Here is a 23,960-nt window from a genome sequence, read left to right on the forward strand (position 1 = left end):
AGCCCAGGCTGTGTTCCTTAGAGCCGACCAACTTCCTACAACGCTGATCTTTCAGCAACGGTCTGGGTGTCTGAAGAGGCTGGTATGCAGACCACTGAAAGGGGCCACTCAGGATAATGCTGTCAGGCAAATACGCAGTGGCATTCAGGCAGCACAGGTCTATTTGAAGCCAACAGCCCAGCCTGGGCCACACTTTCTATTTGTTTTTACATGTTGTGAGCTAAGTTTGGGTATGGTACGCTCGCACAAGCAAGCTTCTGTCTGCCTCTAAAAGGACAGGGGGGATTGCAAAGGGAAAGTACACTTTCCAAGCAAATCAGGTTCAAATTATAAACCAGCTTTTCATATTAGCAGGAAATACTTGATCCCCCTGCACCTTCATCGGGCTGGGTCCACAACATGGCTTTGAGGGGAAGCAAACCCCAAAGAAAGCACATTTCATGTGGAGAAGGTAAAGCAAAACCTGTATTTGCAAGAGATTTGTAAATGAAAGATGCTTAAACCGATCGGTTTCTAAAACCATATATTATTTTTAACCCTGTTAAAGGTGCTCCAGACTTGCAGTGCTCAAGACCAGGTCGAACAGGGCCTTGAGCAACCTGGTCTAGTGGGAGGTGTCCCTGCCCATGGCAGGGGGTTGGAACTGCATGATCTTAATGTCCTTTCCAACCCAAACCAGTCTGGGAGTCTATGGTTATTGTGGCGTGATGTAGCTCTAGCTACCCCAGGGGTCTTGATAGATGCAGGGCTTATCACTTGTGCTGCCTTTAGTGCTCGTCTATGGCTTTGTGCTTTCCCTGCTTGAGAAGAGGTTTCAATTCCATGTTTTACTATGGATCCACCAGTGAACTTTTGCAGCTGGTTTATGGTTTTTAATAGTAGTTAGAGGCTATGTTGAATAATGTGCTGACCCCACCTCATTTTCTGCCTGAAAAGCGCAGGTCATAAAGGTAGCAACCAACAGTGATGTCAGAATTTTACCAGTCATAAGCCGCGAGTGATTTGGTTCAAAAGTGACCTGATTTGGTGCAGAAGTGACCCCAAAGTGGTAGGATTTAATCTAAACCTAGTCTGAAGTCCACTAAAACTTACAACAACTGTTCATCATTTATCTCCCATTCCTTCCTCAAGCTGCTTTCAGCCTCCTGCCCACCACAGGGCAGGAGTTGTACTGCTGTCCTCAGGGTTTTGAAGCATATGAGTCCATCTTCTTCCCTAGCTTGTTATGAGATTGGCTAAAATGCAGTGAAATCGCCAAACAGTGCAATAAAAAGGGAGAGAATCCCTTATCTTCTTCTGTTCAGCTACTCTTTGCTCTTGTTTGCAAACAGTTTCCCAGAAATCCAAGACTGAAAAACACAAAGGCATCCTTAAAGGGAGAAAAAATAAAGAGAGAGAACCATGTGACTCCACAACTTGGGACTTCAGTAATAAACTGTCGGATTTGGTGAGATTCCAAAGAAAACCATGGGAATATGCAACAGGACCCAACTGCACTGACCTTGCTCTGCTGTGAAACGGCTGTGCTGCAGAGATCCCTGGCTCTGGAAGGGCATCCTGGACATAAAGGCATGGCCAATCTCTTGTGGATTTAAGTCACAAGTTGACCCTGTCTTGGCTGCAGTGTCTCCAGGGGCTTTCAGTTACTTCTGTTTCCTACCATTGCTGCCCAGAACTCCTGACTTTCTCTAAAAGCACATCCCTATGGAAGTTCTGTGGCATTTGGGAACATCACTCAGCCAGACTGAAGCTTTCCAGCACGCTCCCATAACATAGCTGGACATGGAGTGCTCGGTGCCGATTTGGAGGGCTACAGAACAGCCAGTTCCTGGCATCGAGGTAGAACTCGTGCATTTAGTTTGATGAGGACAACCAAGAAAACTCTCTGCCTAAACACTGCAGGGCTCTCATGTTAGCTGGGAAGCGTCCTGGAAGCATGAAGCAACTCAGTGAGTACGTCTGGGAGGCTGAGACCAGGTATGCTGGCACACAAGTCGCCTGAGAGCTTGTTTGAGTGTGTCCAGCACTCTCATCACATTTACCTGGCTGCTGGAGAGCCTTCACCCTGCTGTGGCATTCCAGACCTTTCCCAGGAAGCATGGGGTTTATGAGAATGGCCATTAATATGTAGCAAGGAGCAGATTTCAGGGGGTTCAAGCAGGGGTAGACAGTCTGACACCTTACACAGTGGCCAAGTCACCAGGCTCACATCTCTCTGGTGCTTCTTTTCCAGGAGCTGATGGACATAAATCACATCAGCTGTCTCATGAACCAGGAGCAAAACTGCACATGCCTCAGCCAACAACCCTTCACCATTCTTCCAGTCCCAGAGTCCGGAGCTGCTCAAGCAGCAGCTCCCAGGAGCAATTCCAAGGAATGGTGACTTTGCTGGCAGGGAACAAGCTGCTTCAAGCTGAGGCACTTGGATGCTGCTCTGCAAACACAGCGGGTCAAGTTTAAGGTGAGATTCTTGGCCCCCTGCTTTTGTTTCTGATGATTTTTGTAGGACAAAGCTATGTCCTGCTTCAGATCCCTCCTCTGCCCCTATACCTCACTTGCTGGACACCACCTGCCCAAAGCAGCGTTTGTGCTTGTATTTGCCATCTGGACTATGCAAGCAGTTAAAGATCTGTTAGAAAAGCAACATGATTTTGCTTGCTTTATTATTGAGAAATCAAAGCCCTCATGTGACTTTGTAGATGACTTAACACATTTATAGACCAGGAAGGAAGTGGAGCTGAACAACTCGCTTCGCTTTTCTGTGGGGCGGTTGCTGCGAGTTCAACCTCCTTAACTCACAGCTGTGCAGAGGGAGCAGAAAATGAGTGCCCAAACGACCACCGAGCCCCCCAAATGTTGCTTCTTCAACATCAAGACAGCAACAGTGGCTCTAGGGATCTTCCACATGGTAAGTCATAGGACTGAAAGGGGGGGCATAGGAAGAGGGAGACAAGAAAAGAGAGGCGGAGGTGTGAGCTTTGCAGAAGGTGTCTTCACTGCAGAGCACAAGGTTTCCTGGCTGTTGACTTTTCTGTGTTCCCAAAAGAGAAAACACAACGATTGCAGAGGGATGGGCAAAAGAGGTGCTGGAAAGGGGGAGCAGGAAGAAATCTATTGCACTGGGAGGGCTTTTCAACTGCTTTTTCCCTGGCTCTACCAACTGGAGCTCATGGAAATTCACTCTGCTTCCTGTTTTTCCCTCGCAGCTAAATGCAGGAGCTCTTACCCACGCAGGGGTGTGCAGCTTGGCCAGGGCTCAGCGTGGCTCCCTGGACCTGTCGTTACAAAACTGGGCAGCACATCGGCAATGGGAGAACTGCAATTAGGAATCACTGCAGGGAGGAGGGATTTGGGCTCCAGGCAAGCAAAGGGTGGGTCGATGAAGCTGCCTCATTTCTGGACACTATATGCACCATTTCGGTTTCCATTTGCAGCTCGTGGCTGTGTTCAGCAGCCAGGCAGCTGGTGTAACCGCTCTGGGGTGGGCACAGATGGCATCAAGCAGAGGCAGAGGAGCATGGGGGACGTTTCTTCCACACCGCCTGGTTGCTTTCAGGTGGCTTTAAGTCACGCTGAGGATGTGGTTTCTCGCACAGCAGAGGCACTTAAAATAACCCCATGTGTTACGCTCAGCGTGCAGAGTCATGGGTTGGGAGGCTGCAGGGTGATAACGTTAACAGGGGCTCCCAATCCACTCCTTGTATGGGAGAAGTGGAGCTGTAGCCTGCAAATACATGCTGAGCATGGCAGCCGTAACAGCCATGCCATGCATGGGTAGGACATGCCGTGGTCTCCCTGCAGTATCAGTCTGATTCCTGGGGCAGCAGGAGCCATCCAAGCAACCCCTGTTGCACCATAGCCCCCATCTCAGTCACACAAAGCCAAGGCAGCAATGTGACCCTCTGGTTTAATGGGTTTGGATTCCGTGATGCCATTGCCTGCATACGTTGGTGGAGGATTCAGCTCATGAAAAGAAAGGCAAAGAAATCTGAAGATCGGCTGGTTGCTTTTGGGGGGGTAGTTAGATAAAGGGAAAGTATCCCATGAATGACAGGATTTCATGAGCACACCAGGAATCAGCAGCACTGTGAGCTGCTGGAGGCAGTGACCCAGGCAGGTGGCTGTGCTTGAGCACAATGCAGCCTCTCTGCATCGCCATAGGAAATGGTCCTATGCCAGCCCAGAGCAGAAGAGAGAAACATGGGTCTGCGCTGCATCTTCATGCAATGTAACCACCACCATCTTTGCCCTGGCATTACCTGAAAGCCAGGCCCTGCAGTAGCATTTCCATGCCATATTTCAATCATTTGGGGACCTCAAAAACATTATAAGGTTGGTTAAAAGAATCATGCAATTTTATAGTTTTTTTTGCCTTCTGCTTTTTGAGCATCTAGATTACACCCTAGGCAGGCTAGACCTCTTTTGCCACGAGCTCACATCTTACCATCTCAGTGCTTTAAAGAAAGAGAAATTGCTGCCTTTCTTGTGCATTCTTATGACCCCAAGATACAAAAAAAATCAATCAGATCAAAGCTGATTTCTGCACAAGCACAAGCAATTCCTGACAAGCAATTAAACATACACCTATCACAGAGGGATGCTCATGAGCTGTTCAGAAATGGAACCCTGGGAGGAATTATTGCCAAGATCTGAAGAGGCGCTGGCAAAATTAAAGGGCTGTGCAAAGGTGGGAAACACAAGACATGGAACTACAACGCGTTGTCTCCAGGGAGCTATGAGCGCGCCATGCGATGTGAGCGATGTGTTATCAGTGGTGAGACAGAAGGACAGAAAATGAATATGGTTTTTCCTAGCTGGGAGGGTGGATCATAAAACAGCCTCCTTTGTCTTCCTCAGAAGTCAGTAAATGCTTTGAACTGAGGCACATTTTTCTTCCACTGTGATGCCAGTAACAGTGGAGATTCCTGATTTGCACCAGGGTGTGATGGAGGAGGGTGAGACACCTCCGTTCAGTGCTGGTGGCCAGCAGGGAATGCCTCATTACCAGTGACATCGCATGAAGGATGTGTTATTCAAGGGTTTGTGGGTCTGTGGAAGGCACCAGGTGAGTGTTGAACAGCAAAAGGCAGAGAGCCTTGGAGTGAGCCTTCACAGTGCTCACGGGAAAGAGCCTGCAGAGGAGGTTTAGAGGTCCACTGAGGTGGGCAAGAAAAGCTGCTTGTCTCTGCAAGATGGTGAAGGCAGAAGTCATAGGATGGATGTCCTGAGTCAGCCCCAACATCCCAGCCTGTTTCCAACAGCAGCCATCAGTAGGTGCTCAGAGAAGAAGATATTGGGAGTAGGACAGGCACCAAATGATCCCTGGCCTGTGCATCCCCTGCAGTCAGGACTTCTTGAGCTTGAGGTTACATGAACACTCTCGTGTTCGTGGTGTTTAATAACCTCCAGCTCTGTTCTGCTCCCATTTCCTTCTTAAACATTTCTTTCCATGTTTGGCAAATTGTAGTTTAACATCTCTGTGGGCTTCTTTCACACAGAACCCCTTGGAAAACGGATTCATTTTTGGAGAAGATTGTCTTTTCTTTAAGAGATGACACAGAATAGCAACCACTTTTTCCCCTGCATCTTCTCCATGTTTTTGATCATGTAGCTGCAACTGGGCAGGGGGAGTGAAAAGAGAAGGGGATTTATAACTGGGCAGTGACTTGGGTGATTTGTTGTATCAATAGTGTTGGTTTGTATCAGTGTAAGTTATTGCTGTGGGTCCTAGGGATGAATCATAGTGATGCTGGGTGATAGTAATACCATCAAACAGAAGCTCTGGGGCTTTGTGGCGATGTCTTGTCCTCCTATAAATTAGATTTGTCTCACTGCTGATCTCTCCATAGACAGTTGAAGTAAATTGTGGGCATTCTCAAACAGGGAGGCGAAGGAAGTGAATGTGCAGGAGAGAGTTGTGTGCTCAGCAAAGCTTCACTGGGTGTTGTGAGGTGACTTCAGAGAAAGCATAGAGGACCTTGTCTTTCTGCTTATCAGCTCCTCCCAGGCACAGACAGACCTCAGGTTATGTGACATTAGCTTCAAGAATTAGGCTGGAAAGTTGCTTCTGTGCATACAGAATGGGTGGAAAACCTGCAATTCATTTGCTACCAGTCCTTGCTTAGAGCCAGAGGAGGTCTGGGAAAGCAGTCTCATCTCTGGGACGTTCCTCAGGTCCAGTCCTCACCTGTGGATGTGACTCGTGTTGTTACAGAGCTGCAATACATTGCGATTTCACCAGGCTGTGACTGGCCCAAGATGTTCAGAACACCTTGTGCTGCTCCCTCATCCTCCTGGAGCATCTCTGTGGCACAAACAAGGCAGGGAGAAGGAGGCAGCGGGCAGGAAAAGATAAAATGTTTTGAAAGGAAACCAACTGGGAGCTAAAAGCACTCCTCACTTCATCCTACCCTGCCACAACAACCGCTTGTAAATTAAACTAAGCTCTCAAAGTACCAGCATTTATCTGTGGTGCTGTTTGCCCTTAGAGTGCTGGATGTTACCTGTCAGCGTGGACCGCTGTCAGAAACCTTCACAGCACCGCAATGCACTGCCAGAGCAGCGTGTCACTGTCCCAGATGACCCCTGCTCCTTGTGGTTACAAGCTCTTCTTGCAGAGGAAAAAGAAAGAAGAACCAAGGCCATGTGCATAAAGAGAAATTATTTGGATTAGTCAAGCTGCACATATTTCAGAGAGCAAAAAGCACAGGAGGATCACTAAGAGCAGTTTAACCCTACTGCAGCTGCAGCAGTTACTCACCAGGGAACAGGGGCTGCATGCATCATGCTGGTAAGAGTCTGCTTTGCAAGACACCTCCAGTGCAGCAGCCTTGATTTAATGACTACCTCAGTCCTACACCATTTTCTGGTGTTACAGATCTTTTATCAATAAATGTGAAGCACTCATTTTACATAGAGGCAGCTACAAGATGAGAGGTGTCCTTCAAAAGTTGTGGCTGTAGGGGATAAAATAAGGGCTAGCTGGGAGGTGAAACTTCCAATCCTAAACCTGCCTCTCCCCTGTCGTGACATAGCAATAAGAAAGGGAACTGGATGCTTGTCTGAGCAGTCCTGTCTCTGACATGTGAACTTTTCAGTTTCTTCTGGAGCTGAAGGGTGAATCTTGAGTGAGAATTTACACAGCCTTGCGGAGCAATCAGCACATCAATCTTCCTCTACCTTCTTCTCACATTGAGGTGAGCAGCCCACCGCAGAGGTTTCATCACCTCGCATGTCTGTTCTCTGCAGGAATAAATGAGATTGTCACGTGCCAGGCAGCAGCACGTCAAAGGCAAAGGCAGGTGATGGAGATGTCCTCACGTGGCGCTTGTGATGGAGAGCCAAGGGAAAGGCCCAGAGATCGTTGCCTGTTTTGTCTTGTTGCAGTTCAGTGGCTCATCCTTTCCATGCAAAAACTCTTTTAAACAGCAAGTTTAAACCCCAGCTATCACTTTAAAAGCCTTCTCCCTAAATTTCAGTTGAGGCTTGGGTTTTCTATCTGATGTGTACTTATTCTGTGTGACTGCAGAGGGTCTGGTTGTGTGGCTCATTTCAACACCTGCAAGGAAACCACAGCCTCTTTTATTCTGCTGTTCCCCTCTTTGATAAGATACTAGAGGGGTTCTTAATACTGAAGTTTAGCCTCTGGCTGTAAACCTGGGATTATTTGTGATCTGATACCCTACTTTAACTCACTTGTCTTTCAGGAATGAAACTGGTATTTAGTGCTCATATCATCCCTTTGGCTCAGGCCTCCGTTTAACAGAAACCTGAAAAAGCAATTTCTTCCTATATTTCTCCATGTTGCAAATTGAGGGATTTGACCAACAACAGCCACAAGGGAAGTGAAATCTCTCTGGGAGCCTGTACATGAAATCTCTCAGATGAGTTAGAGCACTTGAAGTCAGCATGTGATCTCCATGTGGAGTTAGTTAAGAGATCCTTCACATCCCCGGGGGTGTCCATCAGGTGTAAGGAAACTTCAGATCAATACAATTTCATCCTTGACAAGTTTCAGTGTTTCCATGGGGCTTTAAATGCTGTTACATTAAACTAAATCCCCTTTAAGTTTCCTGTGTCCCTATGTAATGAGATCTAGAGATTGCCAAGTTCATTTACTGCATGGCAAATAAATGAAAACCAAAAGCTGTGTGTGTCATGTAGCTGTTGAACAACCTGGTACCAGACAGGCCAGGAGAAAGCATGACTTAAAGCTCAAAGGGAAGGCTCATGGTGGGACACGGTCCCAGTCGCCATTGCAGCAAGAGTGTGGTTTGGTGGATGATAGCCTAGAAGCAAAGGGCTCTGAGGGATGTGCTACAGCTCTTTTGGAAGCTGTACTTGCAGCTCATGGTGCAGAAAGTCCATCAATTTGGTGACAAAAACAGTTTCTAGGACTTCTGCAGCTCACACAGAGACAGTGGGAGAGTCTGCATTCAGTTCCTGTCTTTGCTGCAGTCCCAGCCATGCTTCCTCATTTCTGGGGCAATGCAAAACCTTCCTTTCCATGCCTCTATGTTTTTTGTTTGCATGCAATGTCAGCCTCAGCACATCTGACTATACATTACTCCTTCCTGAGCTCTGTCTGGATCTCGTAGGCATCTCCATCCAGAGATGAGAGCCATTCTCTCTTCTGCTCCCTTCTCAGCCAGGTTTGCCTCATCTCCCCACAGATGCTGTTTCCCATACAGAAGGAGTGCAAACACAAGCACAGACCACAACAGTTCCAGTTCCTGCTTGCCTGCGTCACTTCTTTAAGCGGTTGTTGAAATGAAAAGCTGATGTAGCTGTTGTGGGAAAGTGGCTTCAGTTCTGTGGTACCTGCGCTTGTGTTGATCTTAGTGGCAGACACAAACTTGCTTCCTCCATCAGTGTGGGGTTCAGATGACGCACAAACAGAGGTTGTGCAGTCCAGATGAAATGGCTTCTCTCATTCATCTCTTCACAACAACCTCTTGTTTGTTGATGGTACTTCTGTTGGTGGCTCCTGTCCCTGGTAATCTGCAGAAAGGGTTCTCCCAGTGCTGGTCCTGGTGTTGGTGAGGACATGGAGCTGTTGGAGTGAGTCCAGAGGAGGCCATGGAGATGCTGCAAGGGCTGGAGCAGCTCTGCTCTGGAGCCAGGCTGAGAGAGCTGGGCTGGGTCAGCCTGGAGAAGAGAAGGCTCCTGAAGGGGAGACCTTAGAGCAGCTCCAGTGCTAGGACTGAGACCACAGCTCTATCTCACTCCATCTCACAGCTTGCTAAACTCAGCATGGAATGAACTGGGTCTGGGTTTGATTGTCCAAATCAGAAACTTGGAGGAAATCATTGTGGCTCAATGTGAAAAAAAAAAAAAAGCACATTTGGAGATTTTTCTCAAATAAAGAAAAGAAGGAGGATTATATTTTTGTCAATGCATGGCTAACCTTAGAGAGATCTTCATTCTTTTTGTTTCTTTTTACACTTTAAAATACTAATGTTACATTTAGTTCAATTCTGAAGCAAAATGCATGTTCAAAATGTAAACCCAGGACTTTCTGGATATGAAATGTTGAAGCAAAGCTCATTAACTCTGTATTTTCTCATTCAGAAGCTGGCAGAAAAAGACAGTTAAACCAAACCATTCATAACCTGATAACTTTTGCCTCAATATTTTCTTGTACAGGATTTGAAACCCTTCGTGTCTGCCTCACTTGGAAACCCATCCTGCATTTAGGACTGTGGCCACCGCATGCTCCCTGGAAACAAACCTGATGATAGGAAGCTGGCCCAAGGCCCACTGAATTGTGTCTTTTGCTTTTGTCCTCCTAGGTTATGAGTGTTTTGCTGCTGATTGAGTACTCCCTGGAGGTGGCGAGTGGAAAAGGCTTTTGCAAAGACCTGGACAAGGATTACTACAGAATTGGTAGGTCACTGGGATGCTGGAAAGCAGCAAGGGTCTGTGGGGTTGAGAGGGAACCCAAGGTCCTGCGTTGGTCCCTCTTTCATCAAAGAAAATTGTAAACTGCTCTTCACAATAGATGGGCAAAAGCTCAGACCCAGAGACAAAATTTAGGCTGTAAAGACCTGGATTTTGTTTTAGGCTTTGGCTGTGTTGGCTTTTTGGAGACCAATGTGGAGCCCAGAGGAGGTGTCTTTCATTCAGTGGATCAGGTCCTGACGCCAAACTCTCCAGTATCCTCATACTCCTTCAGTTTCCCACTCTCTCTGCAATGCATTTTGCATTAACCTGACAATCTTTATTTTCCCTTCTCTTTCTTTTCACCAACTGTAGACCATTTAAGCCTTGCACACACTGATGGCTTCCTTCACATATTGGGCGTTTTCCAGCAAAACACTGAAGTTTCTGACCAGCTCCTCAATGGTCTGAGTCTGACCAGTGACCCAAGAGTCCTGGAGTGAGGAGAAATCACAGCCCCACACTACATCCCATAGGTGAATGGGCTGCCTGATGTTGCCACTGCCCTGCCCTCTATGCCATAGAGCCATCCTCTCATCCATCATGCCATGCAGGGGTCTCCCACCTCACAGCTGAAGGCACTTCAGAGAATGCCACCAACCCACCTCCTTTTCCCCCTTGTCCCTTTGGCTCCCATCCCAGATTTTCCCAGCCCCTGGTGTTTTTGCAGAGCGTTGCTTGTCTGAATGGAGCAGCCAGGCTGTTTCATAGCCCATAAACACTCACAGGCATCACATTCTTCATGGTTGATTGAATTCCTATGGCTTGAGTTTGGAAGGATCTAGCTTAGCTTTCACAGACCTGGCAGATAGCTCACGTGGGGTGCCATTTAAAATAACATAACTCCCCAGACCTCAAATATTACTCAAGCAGGCTAATTCTGCGTGAGGCTGCTTGGAAGCAACAAACACGGGGTACTTTTCCCTTTTCTGAGTCACTTTTCAGTATAAAACCACAAGTTGAGACAACCCTTCTCTGCTGAGTGCAGGAAGGAGGAAACCAGGCTCCCACACCCTGCATTGTCTCTGCCCTGCAGAGAAGGCTCATAGAGAAAAATGCAACTCACAGCAGCAAAGACTTGCCTGTTCCCTGCTTTCTCAGTGTGTTCTTCCCCAGGCTTTCAGGATGCACAAAGAGACCTGTAAGTGGAGGAAAAGGAAACCAAGAACAGCAGATCTCACTTGTCCGCAGGGTAGGAGTTAGATATAGCAGAAAGAACCAAACCAGGCACTGTCTGGGTGATGTTATTGCTAACAGATGGGTTCACAAAGAGCCCAGCTGGGTTTTAGGAGGCACCACTGTGATCCACCAAGGCTGTTTCTAAAGGCATCAACAGTGAGCAGAAGATGGAAATCTGGGTGAGTCCTCCTAGTAGGACAGCAAGCAAGGATCTGCTGTCATCTTTCACATGGGGCATTTCATCCAAAGTATTCCAGTCTGGGTGGGCTGGAGGTTACTTTGCTTAGGTGCGGTCCACAGAGGTCCTTCTGCAGCTGTGGCTCAACTCAGCAGCCACGATGACTGCTTTGGAAAATGCTTTCTATGGGGCATTCCCATTAGGGCAACATGCAACACATGCAACACATGCAACATGCTCTAGAACCTGGCTGTTTTCTGGGTATCTGGAATCATCACAACATCAGAGAACCCACTTTTCCATTCCTGTAAAATACATTTCTAGTTTGAATTTTACAGATGAAAACCGAAGAACATGATTCAAATGGGACCTTGAGGTCTTCCTCCCTTCTTTTGGGGTTGGCTTTTTGCTGGTACCTGACTGGGCCATGGGCATAGCTGGAAATAGTTTTTCCTGGTGGTGGAGTCTGCACGTGCATTCTGACTACTGCACTGATCTGAACTGCTGAAAACCAGCCATTACATTTGCAAATCAGTCTACTTGCCCACAGAAGCAGTTATGTAAAAATGACAATTGTTTTTCATTATTTTTCTGCAGAAAGATCATCCAAGGGCAATAATTTTCACTTTTCTGTAGGTATCTGAGTAAAATCTTCTTTAAACTAAAAAGAAACCCAATTGTTGAGACAGATTTTTCAGATCATTTCCATACAAATCCATTACGCTCTTTCTAAGCAAGACGTGTGAATCTGGAAGGTTTTCTTTAAGAATAAAACTGTTGGGAATGAAATTGGCCTCATTTTTAAACACACACCCCCCCCTTCCCACACAATCAAAATGACAGGTCTTCCCCCTCCCCCTCTTCCATTGCCTCCTACACAACAAGGAACATTTTCTAATGAAATCCCCAGCACTTCCACTTGGCTTCTCTTCCCAAGCATTTCAAAAGGCTCTGCTCGGGAGATTGTATTTTCTGATTATAGCTGGAATAAGCACAGTGCAACCCTTCTATTTCCAGCAGCTAGCAGGGAGGCAATACAGCAAATCAGTAGAAAAAGTTCAATTTGACTTCAAAACCCAGATGGATGAGTTGGAGAACAATTCGGGGAGAGGTTCTGTCGATGCCCTCAGCATCTGCTGCTCTATTTGTAGCTCCTGCCAGATTAAAGCACCTCTCAGAATATAGAATGCTAACACTGTAATCATGGCCCAGGAGCATAAACAAGATAAGGTTTGTGGGAAAATGCTTTGCACGTGATACAGTAGGGAAAGAATACATGTGGGAGTTCTTTATAAGGAATCAGAGCTCCCTCAAGATTTCTCAGCAGTAAGTTTTGCTGCCTTTAAAAGAGGGTATGGGATGCGCCTCGACTTCCACAGGTATGGTCAGGGATGGGAAGGAGAATTGGGACTGTAGGTTTTTGGGATTGCTGGGGTAATGGGAAGGGTGACTGGAAGAGCAGAAGAGGGATGCTCTGTCTCTTGCAGCCTGCTTCTCCTCACGTCTTGGCTTACAAGATGCCGTAGGCAGCACAGGACTGAGAGTGCTCCTCTGAAATCTGCTTCTCAATGAAAGTTGACCAAGAAATGAACATAAGGCCTGCTGCAAAAGCTGGATTAAATTGGGAAGATGACCCATGTTCTTCTTTGTCTCTGGGAGCCTTGAAGATGATTTACCCACCCCTCGTGGGGTCAATGCCAAGGTGCTGTCTGACCTAAAGTTGATCTGAATTTATTAGCTAACTGCTGTTTAAGAAATAACACAAGATTAGTTTGGCCAGGCAGAGAGAGCAGGAGGCAGACTCTGCTGCATGGTAACCGGGGGCATTCTGTTGCAATCCGAAAGCATTCAGTTCACATCTCTACGCTGTATCTCATGTACAGCAGGAATTTGGATGAGCATTTGCCATGCAGCCTCCCCCATTTCCAGCCCATTAGAAATCCCATCCTGAGAAGGTGAGAAGTCTTCGTAGCAAAAGCCTTCCTGGCAGTGCTTCATTCCTAAAGCCCCTGAGCTTTGACAGACTAGTTTTTCCTGCTGAAAAAATAAACCCCAAAAGCAATCCCCTTAAAAACACTTCAAGTAACACCTCCTTACCAGTTCTAAGCTGCTAATGTGAATGGGTTTCTGCCTTGAAAACGTTACACCCCACTGCTTGCCGTAGGTCAGATCTTTAGGATGTCTTCAATTCATGCCCATGCACAATGTTAATCACTTTTATTTTTCATTAATGACTATAAAAATAGAGGCTGTGGACAAAGTACAACTGGAAAAGTTGTTCCAGTTTCTGCCCAGCCAGCCAAGAACAACACCTCAGTTATGCCTGAAGACCTGTGTGCACAGCATACACCATATCCTATGCATACCATTGCCTATGCAAAAGATATTGCCTCCTTCTCTGCTGAAAACCAAATCTGGTTGAAGGGACTGGGATGCTTCATTCCCTTGCTGGTCCTGCCCATCCTTTGAATGCGGCTGTCCAGAAATAACTCCCTGCAGCTTATCAGCAGCACTGAATCAGACGCTGCCATGCTTGACAATCTGTGAATGCAACTGTTATACCGCAGCTTTATGAGCCCTGTTTGTATTCCCCATGCCAGTTTATTGGGCTATAAAACAGAAAGGGTTTCTTTGCATTCATCAGAAATACTAGAACTCATTCAGTGTCCCTCCTGGCTACAGTCAGGGCAAAAACCCTGGTGTGAAGTTAATAAAAAATAGACATTTGGCAAATAAATGCTCTCTTTTCCTGTTGGATGGGTGGGTTTTTTGGGGACTACTTGCTAGCATTGCAAGTGTCTAGTGCAGCTCTGCGGAGCCTCTGTCATATGCCCCTATTCTGGTTACACCACCTCCCCAAGGAAAACGGCATTTACTTCACAGCACATCTGTGTTCCTCTCATTAAATTCCCTGGGAGCCTCAGGTAGTCTCAGAGGAATTGGGTAAGAAAAAGCCTAAGAACCAGCATCTTTCTTTATTTGTTGCTCCTGTTTATTCCTATAAGCTTTTAGGAAAAGGTGCACCTCAAAGAGGGCTACATCTCACCACACACTGCCAGCAGTAAAGTACCACTGCCAGCATGGAGGGGGCTGTGGAACAGAACTGTTCTCGTAGGTAGGAAATTCCAGGGCTATGGGAGTGAAACAGGCCTTGTGAGGAGCAATGCTTCCTCCCTGCCTGGTCCAATAATCACTGAGCAAAGGCAAGGTGGATCTCTGGGGATCTCCAGTCCAACCTCCTGCTTGAAACAGGGTTGACTCCAAAGCTGGGGCAGTTTGCTCAAGGCTTTGTCCAGTTGAGGTTTGCAGATTCTTCCAAATTGGAATTCCACAACCTTTCTGCATCCCTGCTCAAGACCGCATCATTACTGTATGATTTTTCCTTCCGTCTATGTCGAATTTCCTTTATTCTAACAATTGCCTCTTGTCTTGAAATAACAGCCCTTAAGGAGCACACACCCCTTATACAAAGACAAACCCTGAATACTCTGGTACTTTTTAAGGTGTTCTAGAAGAAAAAATCCTGAGACAGGAACCCAGATGGATGTGCAGGAAGAACAGAGGGGAAAACAGTGGGATGATGCCCCTGTGTTTGAGATCATACAGGTGCTCAAGCTCGGTTCCATATTCCTAAATTTTGCTCTTATCTGGGGGTTTTTAAGTCCAAAAGAGAGAAACATTCATCCTACAAAGGCCAACTAAGCATGAAAGGAAATACTGAAGAGACTTAAAAATTAAGTTCTTATATATTTGAACAGCAGATGCTGGGCATGGAAAGAGCCCGTTAGTCACAGTACTAGTCTCTAGGGTCTGCTGTGGCCTCCCACTTTAGGGAGCACTGCTGGTTCTTGAAGCTTTCTTGCCACTTTGCCAGCCCTTGAAACGTATGCATTTGGCCTCTCTAGAACATGGACTGTATTCCCATCTCATGGAGGCTTGAGCAAAGAGCCAGAAGGTCCCACTATGGAAGGGGGTCACCCCTTCTAGCCCATCTGCTGACTGTGCTCCCACAAAGGAAGAAGTCATTATGTTTCAGTGAAATCTTTGATTATTGAGATCAGACCCATTGGTACTAAAACATCCCTGGAACGGAACATCCCAGCGGAAAGGCTGGCAGTGGTTGCTGTGAACTCATGGGGGTAGAGAGAGCGTGGAAAGTTGTTTGCCCTTGGTTTTCCTTTTGTCCCCATCCCTTTGTGTCTGAAGGGCTGTGGGCTTTTGTTTCTTTGTTAGCTTGGTTGGGGGGGGTTAATGTAGGTTCTGCTTGGACAGTTCAGCTGGGTTCTGCTGCAATTAGCCTCCAGAAGCAACAGCCTGTTGCCCTATTAATTAGCAAGCCTGCCTAGAGAGCTGGAGCAGGAGAGCATGCAGGAAGAGGCAGAGAAACACAGCTGCCTTGAATTGGAGGAAACACTGTGCTAAAGAGATAAATCCCCTCATGGGCAAGCTTCTGCTGGTTGGTTCTGGGAGGAAAAGCAGGGAAAATGGCTTTGGGCAGTTTGGGGTTTAATGGGAGTGTTTCTCTTTATAGCGGTTCCTACAAAGGCTGGGTCTGTCTTTGTAAGCTCTGTTTTTATTTTGAGTAACTAAACTTTGGGGTTTTGTGAGCCAGATCTCAGCCTTGCCTCTACCCTCCTGCTTCTGAAAGGTGGGTTTGGTTTGTCTGCCTTGAAACAGGCTCTTCCCATGACCCCCATGAGCTGCAAAGCAGCCTCTTCTGCCACAAAGCCCTCTCTCTGTTGCCCTCTCTGTTCTCATTCAGGGGTTGCTGGATTTGGGGTTTCTTTCTTTGCTGTGGCCCAAGAGTTCTTCCACTCCTGCATTTCAATTCTCATTATTTTGTGCTAAATGGATCCTGTATTTGTGGGGGTTATAAGTACAAGCTATTTTCTAGTCTCTTTTTTCCTGATGTATGTCAAGTGTTGGGTACTTTTGGTCCTCCCTTAAGTCTTGAATGTCTGACACCTCCATGTGCAGCAACTCATGCAGTGCTGCTCCCTCTCTTGAGATAAGCTGTTCTCTATCCTCTTTGAAGGATGCAGCCTCCTCAAAGGGGTTTTCCCTTGAGCCCCAGAAAGGAAGAGGCTTCTTGTGCTCACTCAAAGCTGGGGAAATGAGGGGCATTTTCATGGGGAAAAAATGGGCAATGCGGAGCACTGAAGGATACCAGAGCAGCTGGAATAGGTCAGGGACCCGACAGGCTAAAGCACAATTTCTTTATGAAAGCATGTGAAAGGGGTAATGGACAAAACAGGCACTAGATTTGTTTAATAGCCATGGGATAAACTGGCAGGGAGGGAGAGTAATGCCAAGTAATCAAATATTTCTGATGTTTGAGAAATGTACCTATGGAAGGCATCGGTTGCCTTAAAAAATATCAGAAAAGCTAAAAACTTGGCTCTTTTTCTAATAAAATTATACTCTTTATTCAAGCACTTGAGAGTTGGAGACCCCCAAGTTGCTATTTTAAGCTCAGGTAAAGCAATAAGAAATAAATTGGAGAGCGAGCTGGAGGAGGCACTGCGACAGACTCGATGCTCTGCAGAGACAGATAAAGAAAATAGCAGTATTTTGCCTTTGGTGTGAGCTGCTCCCTTTTCTTAAGCAGCAAACCAACTTTACAATACTCCTCACACTGTCTAGGCCCCTACAAAGACCAAATGTGTATGCATACAGCACAGTGCACGCAAGGCTTTGGTAGTCATCATCGGGGCAGTCTGCAATACTAAGAGGGATAACTGCCTCCTGGGAACTCTTCAGGAGGAAGCTTGGGCAACCTGCTCTAGTGGAAGGTGTCCCTGCCCATGGCAGAGGGATTGGAACTGGATGAGCTTTAAGGTCCCTTCCAACACAAACCATTCTAGGATTCCATATGCAAGCATGCTTTAGCTCTTCCTTAGTGGTAAAATTGTCATAATAAGCTTTTAGTGATGTGCTAATCGCTTTTATTACTTTTAGCTGATGTTCTCACCAGTTTCCTGTTGATCATCATGCTGTTTATCATCAGCTTCAACCTCCTGCTCGGTGTGGTGAAGGTATGTTCTCCACAATGGCATTTAGCTGCTGGCTGAGGGCTCTTTGAGGGAGGAGGTGTTAGAGGAGGGGACTAGAGGATGCTCAATGGAAATGCTGAAGAATGATCAGAAAAGCAAGTAATATATCTGCTCTCTTATAGAGGGGGAAGGTGGCTGGTTTGCAGTCTCAAGCTCCTCTACAAGGCTGCTAGCTGCCAGATTGACCACATCTCAGTGATGCTTCCATCAAGATTATTTTTCACATTAAGGAATGGAAATGTTATGATTTCGAAGTGACGCTTTATTGCCTCATTTCCTTGCTGTCAAGATCCAAGTTGGATCCTTCAGGAGCACTCTAACTCCCCGATCGCACTGGGGATTCCTTCCCCATGTCAGGAGAAGAAACAACCCTGCACTGGTGTAGGAACCCAGCCTTCTCTGTCATAGTAAACTTTGGGGACAGCTGAATGACAGCTGATGGGATCGATTGCTAATGTCATACAGCGAAAATTCACAGAAACTCTCCAAGGGGATTAAAAAATTCAGTGTTGGTGGCCTTCAGTTTTTCCTAGTCTGTTGCCACCACAGTATGTGGGATTAGGTGCAGAATTCCAGGAAACTTTATTTTTGGAGTACCTTAATATATATGTCCTTTCACTTATTGATAGCTGGTCTCATTCTCCTATTCAGAATAGAAATAACTGGCATTGCTTTTCTGTCTCAGAAGAGGGAACGTCTCCTGATCCCATTCCTTGCTCTACAAGTCATGGACTTTCTCCTCAGCCTCCTAACAATGTTCAGTTCCTACATACAAGTCCCTGCAATCATTTCTGTGTCCTCCCTTAGCCATGCGGTAGGTAACAGCTCACTTCTGGGGTGGTTTCCTCTGTCCTCTATTAGATGGAAGCTAATGCATAATGTAGGGATGAAGGATCATTACCTTGGGCCATGGCTCTTCACGGCAAGGTAGTTTCTATACTGGCTGGAGGCAGGATTCAGTCCTTGGGGGCTCCAGGGTGCATAAGGAGAGCTAGTGCCAGCTGGGACATTGTTCAGCTTCCCATGTCTGGGGATCTTCCTGATGATTTTATTGTCTGTCTCATGGCTTTGGGAAGGTCGTTCTGGATGTGCCCATGCTAAGAAGGGATTATCACCACCCAGCTAGAGGCCTCTCCTGTGGAGCTTGCGTCAATCAGCCCATCATTTTGGGTAAATTAAATAGCTTAGGCTCAATGTGAACAAAGAACAGGCCCTGTGTAAAATGTGGAGGATCTATAGAAGTGTCACAGTCTCGTAGTGATAACCAAATTCCTGTTCCCTTCTTGCAGCAGGGACACTCGAAGATCCCTTTCCTGGCTCTGCAGCTGCTGGACTTCTGCCTGAGTATTCTCACTCTCTGCAGCTCTTACATGGAGGTCCCCACCTATCTCAGCCTCAAGTCTTCAGACAATGGGGTAGGTTAGGAGCAAGCTCAGCTGGGTTTTCATGCTGAGACCTCCTATGAAGCTCCTTTCAGCGGCTGTGAAGACAGGGTAAACTTTCTCTGATCTAAACGGTATACCCAGAACTGCTCTGTTTGGTGACAAAAGAGGATTTTTCTGTATATTCTCACCAACACCGTGTTCTTGACTGACAGCTTGCTTATGCCGGTGTTTCTTAAAAGTACACCTTGTTTTTCTCTTAAGAATCTTATGGATGCAAATTGCAGAGCAAAATGATTTGGATGGAGCCCGCAAGCCCGCATTGAAAATGCATAAACTTTTCATCTTTATTAAACAGTCATACTTTGAGTTCTCATTTAAATAGTCTCCTGAAAACCTTTGCCAAAGGAGTGTGAACAGCAGGAGATAAAAAACATCCCTGCTTTTTCCAATGAGGAAAAGAAGGTGGCCTGTCCCACCTTTCTGAGAGGCAGGCTGAGAAACCTGCTGAGACCTCCACCACGTTGTGTAACCCTGGTAGAGGGAGCAAGCATTCATTACTGAGTCCCTCTCCTTCTTTTCACAGAGCTTATTGCCAGCTGTGGAGAAGTCACCAACAGAGGAATATGCCAAAGTGATGGTCACCTTCACCGTTGCATTCATTGCTGTCCTCTTCCTGAAGGTAAATGGCTGCAGGGTCTGGTGAGGCTGAAATGAAGCTCTCTTGCCTGGGGGATAGGAAGAACTGGTCTTTCTTCTCTCTTAAATCTACCAGGGCATTGGAAAGCCTTGTCGGTCTCTCCCTGGGTATAATAGGAGCTATGCCTCAGCATATTATGTGAGGCAGGTCTAATATTCAAATCACTGGTTTTATGCTTCTGCAGATGCAAGTTCCCATCCATTCATCTCTAAAAGGATGTTTGAAAACAAATATAAGAAACTCTTCTGCTGTCATGTGCCAAAATAAGTTAGATCATTAAGCAGCAGGTTAGATCTTCCACTTGGATAAGTCGCTGTTTCCGCACTGATGTAAGCAGAGTTATGCACACTGATACCCTGAAATTTAATTAAAACCCATGAGCTGCTGACTTCTGCTTACACCTCTGAAAACTCCACTGGTGAAATGGTTTCTATTCTTCTTGCTTCAGTGGGTCAGAGAACAGGGTTTTCACTGAGGGCTTTCAAACCAGGTAAGAAAACCAGATCTTTCCAGGTACTTGAGCAGATTCTGTCACAGTGAAAAATGCTACTTGTTAGTTGGAAAGCAGTTTTATTCAGACTCTTCCCAGGTGGTCGGACAAGGCAGGGTGGAGTGGAATGTCTTGCATGATTGCACTGCAGACATTACTTTAGCATCTTTTAATATTTGCATAAACTGCGCAATAGGAGTGGAGATAACCCTGAAACCCAGCTGGCACCACGGGTCTTCAGCACAAATCTCTCTGACCTGGCAAATTGGTTGATTTGCATTTTCCACAGCATTAGCTACAAGACTGCTTAATTCGCAACGGCTTCTTGTGCTGGAGTTTGCAGGAGAAGGGATGAGGGGAGGATAATAAAAGAAACAATGGACAAGCATAAATGCTCCCTCAAACAAGTCATTAGGAACCCCATCCCTTAAATTCAATGACAATTCCTCCCCTCTTCCATGTGTAGCAAAACCATTTTCATTGGAGAGTTCCTTCCAAGTGATAAAGATTTTGAGACCTAAAAAGGCCATTTGGCCAATTTAGGGCACATTGGTTTCAATTCAATGCCCACACCAAGGTGGTATGTAAATATGTTGGACTAGCCCAGGATCTCTTTGCATAAATTGACTTGCTTAATGACCTATCACAAGCATTTATTGCTCTAACACTAAATTGCTGTTTCTGTGTATCTGGTGCTGTTTGCCTGCCAAGTGGCAATTACTGTCCCCAAATAGTTCTCTGCATCCAGTACCATAGCATAATCCAGCTAGAAGGTGGTCTGTCAGATGGAGAAGTGATGGGGCACCTGACTCACTGAGCACCCCTGCCAGTGACCTTGTATGAGACCTGCAAGGCTTGGCTGTCCCGTTTAGAAGAAGATTCTCTGATGATGCTAGAGGGATGGTAATGCTCCTCTTCCTCGTTTCTTTCATGTAACACCACCCTTTTTGCAAAGTGGAAGTCTCTCCATGCAACTTCACAGCTCCTTACCAGTGTGGTAGCTGGGTGTATATATACTTGTAGACCCCCAATGGTGATACAATCAGTTGTTCAAGTCTAAGCTCCTTGGACATGCAAAGTATTCAAAGGGCAGAGAGAGTGATGGAGTGATGCTTACAAAGCACCTTCAGGGCAGTTTCCCTTTCTGATCTCTGTATTCACAAATTATCCTTATCTCATTTGAGTATCATAAACCCACGCCCCTCCATGGTGGTAAGAATGCAGAAACCAAGGGGAATAAAACATTTTCTGATGAGAAATTAAAGTAAGGCTTTAGCATAATTACTTCTGAAATAGCTCGCTCTCTGTATAGGGAGGCTTTTGGAACAGGAAGGATTCTGCAGTATTCCCTAGTGGGGGTCAAAGCTTGAATTTGCCTCCTTATCTCTGGAAGTTTGTTTGAGAGACGGATTCCTTCAACTCAGATACTTCATTCCTTATTCTCATTCTTTATCTTGGCTTTGTGTCAAGACAAACAGTCCTCATTGTTCTAAGAAGTCCTAAGCTTTATGGCTTGCTCTTGGGGCATATAACTCCCTGTGTTCCTTTGAAAATGCCAACTGTTTTTAAAGCAGGCTCTTAGGCCAATGAAAACAAGAGGCACACGACTCTGCCTCGCTGCACAGAGTAGGGAAAATATTTATTTAATATGGTGTGTTTCACAAGCCTGGCTTATTTTCTTCTACCACAACCTGTCAATCGATTCATTTCTCCCAGAAAAGCTCTATTTATTGCATCAGGGAGGTGTAAAGCAGCCTTGTCAGGAAAGTGTAACTATTGCAAGTATAAGGTAGGATATATATAGAGGATTTTGTTGAATGAGCTGACCTTTCACGTCAGTCTTAGTTGACCAGGGAGCCTTGGATCTCTGGGAAGTGGATGTCGTGCCCAAGGTGCCTTTCTGAGACATCCAAATAACATGAAAGACATGCTTTCCTTTCCTATGTGATGACATTGCACTCCTTGAGGTCTTAAGCATGTGCTTTATACTTAATGGTATTACCAGTCCTCTCGACTTCCCACACCAGTGTATTGTTCTGAATAGATGGAGTTGTCACCCTTCTAATGAAGGATGAAGAGAAACTCTCTTAAGGTCCTGAGACACATGGTCCCATGCTTCTACCTCCAGAGAAGAGAGCAGGACAATAGCAGGCTGATGGCCAAAGTAGAAATGCTCTTATTGATGTGCAATGTGATGGCAGACTTCCCTTTCCTTTCCAGGCCTGTATGTTCAAATGTGTCCTGAGCTGCTTTAAGTATATTAAAGCCAGCAAGAGAGAGGAGGTAAAAGTTGACCCTCAAGCAATTGAAAAGGTGAGTAAAGACTGCTTCAGATCTACATGATGAAAGGGCACGGTTTAGGCTGATGAAATACATGATGGTCCTTACTTTTGCTTCTTTAGCTGCCTGGGAGATTGTTCAGCCCTTCAAATGTGCATTAATAGGTTTACTTTTCCAAATGTATTATATTCCTTTAACTTTTGTATAAGATCTTTCAGTGCCAATGGTATCTGCAGGAACCTGAAACTCAGGCTTCAGGCAAGGCAGATAAATGGGAATATATCACTTGTTGAATCCCTTCATGTGATCCCCATAACTAACGGTCTTCTCTTTCAGGTTGTGCTGCCATCGTATGAGGAAGCCTTAGAGCTGCCTTCCAAGGAATCCCCACCACCCTACGTAGCAATCTAAGCTTCACTCATGAGGAGAAGATGACATCTGCATTGCTATTGGTGGCCCTTACCCCTTCTGTCAGATAGTCTCATTGAAAAGTCCTCACTTTATAGCAATATCATGCTTATTACAGTCCAGCTCTCTTTATGAGCCTACAGTGGTGGTGACCCACTGGAGTTGGTGACTTGTTCTACACTGGCAGTTTCGACTTTTGGTACTATCAAGTTGCAGTGCTAATTTTAACTAACTTGGCACCAGGCACCACAGGGGTTCCCATCACTGGCCTCTGACATCTGGCTAATGTGAAGTGTAGGCACTGGCCTGAATCCCTCATCAGGCTTACTTTATGACAGCAAGATGCTGTTTCTCATCTGTCTCACATCTAAATCAGCAGCTGAGACATTTAAGATGTGTAATGGGGGGAAAACAAGCAAGAAGCTTTTCACTGAGACAGTCCTACCCTGAAGCTACGCTAACCAGCATCCTTTAATGAGGACCCTATGGGAAATGGATCAGCTGAAGAATGAAGATTTCAAATGAATGATGATGCAGCTCTCATCCTGTCTGCTTATGATGGTGATTAATAGTGTGTACTCCAGAGTACACAACAGCGAGCTGGGATTGTCACAGTATTGCTCTGCCATTTTATACCTGAGTGTTTGCCTTTTTTTTTTTTGCTTTTAGTGTGACTTGAAAGATGGGTTTTAATTAAAAAGAAGTTAATGGCTTCGATGCTTTGCTGTGTGATTTCTGAATGATGCTGCCTTAGAATCATAGGCAGGTTTGGGTTGAAAGGGACCTTAGAGGGCATCTAGTTCACCTCTAACCAGAAGAGGGTTACTCCATGTAAGCCAATTGAATTGTGTTTAAAATCAATTTCCCTCTCTTATAAATGGTTCAAATTCTACCCCCTATTAAATTCCCATTAATAATGCTCTTGGCTATTTAGTTACTGCAGCAGGGTTAAACATTCCTTAAGCCTCTTGTTTTAATTGACTATGATAATACAGCTAAAGTACTTTCAACACATGGCTTGCAGTGATGGGGTTTGTTTCAATGTGTATGAGGAGTCAAGCCTTCGGGTACACACCTGATCTTCTAAATGAACCTGATGTTTCGTGTTTCTTAAGCCAGACGATCCTTCTGCTTCTTGCAGTGTTTTCTCTCCAGGACTCAGAACAGTTTGCTGTGGAAGTTTGGCTCAAAACCCCTTGAAATCCGATAAAATGTATAGATTTATTGTGAGTTTCCAGCCAGGTCAGGGGCCGAGTTCTAGACGGGAAGTGGTTTTGGTTTTCTGCTATGTTAGATGCTTTGGCCAACACAAACTGAGCACAAGCTGTTCCAAGCCTGTTAATAAGTCAGA

General features: G+C 45.8%; 1 protein-coding gene across 1 annotated transcript; it reads left to right on the forward strand.

The window, feature by feature from the left end:
* The first annotated feature begins 2,725 nt into the window (after nucleotides 1–2,725).
* Nucleotides 2,726–23,324, forward strand: LAPTM5 (lysosomal protein transmembrane 5). The gene is made up of 8 exons (XM_062611432.1): nucleotides 2,726–2,908; nucleotides 9,792–9,885; nucleotides 17,255–17,331; nucleotides 18,035–18,163; nucleotides 18,639–18,764; nucleotides 19,318–19,413; nucleotides 22,142–22,234; nucleotides 22,538–23,324. The coding sequence occupies exons 1-8, from the start codon at nucleotides 2,822–2,824 to the stop codon at nucleotides 22,610–22,612; spliced, it is 777 nt and encodes a 258-aa protein (XP_062467416.1). The 5' UTR covers nucleotides 2,726–2,821; the 3' UTR covers nucleotides 22,613–23,324.
* The last annotated feature ends 636 nt before the right edge of the window (nucleotides 23,325–23,960 follow it).

This window comes from Pezoporus occidentalis, unplaced genomic scaffold (genome assembly GCF_034315485.1).
Source record: "Pezoporus occidentalis ecotype Australia unplaced genomic scaffold, CSIRO_AGI_Poc_V1 ctg153, whole genome shotgun sequence".
NCBI lineage: Eukaryota > Metazoa > Chordata > Aves > Psittaciformes > Psittacidae > Pezoporus > Pezoporus occidentalis.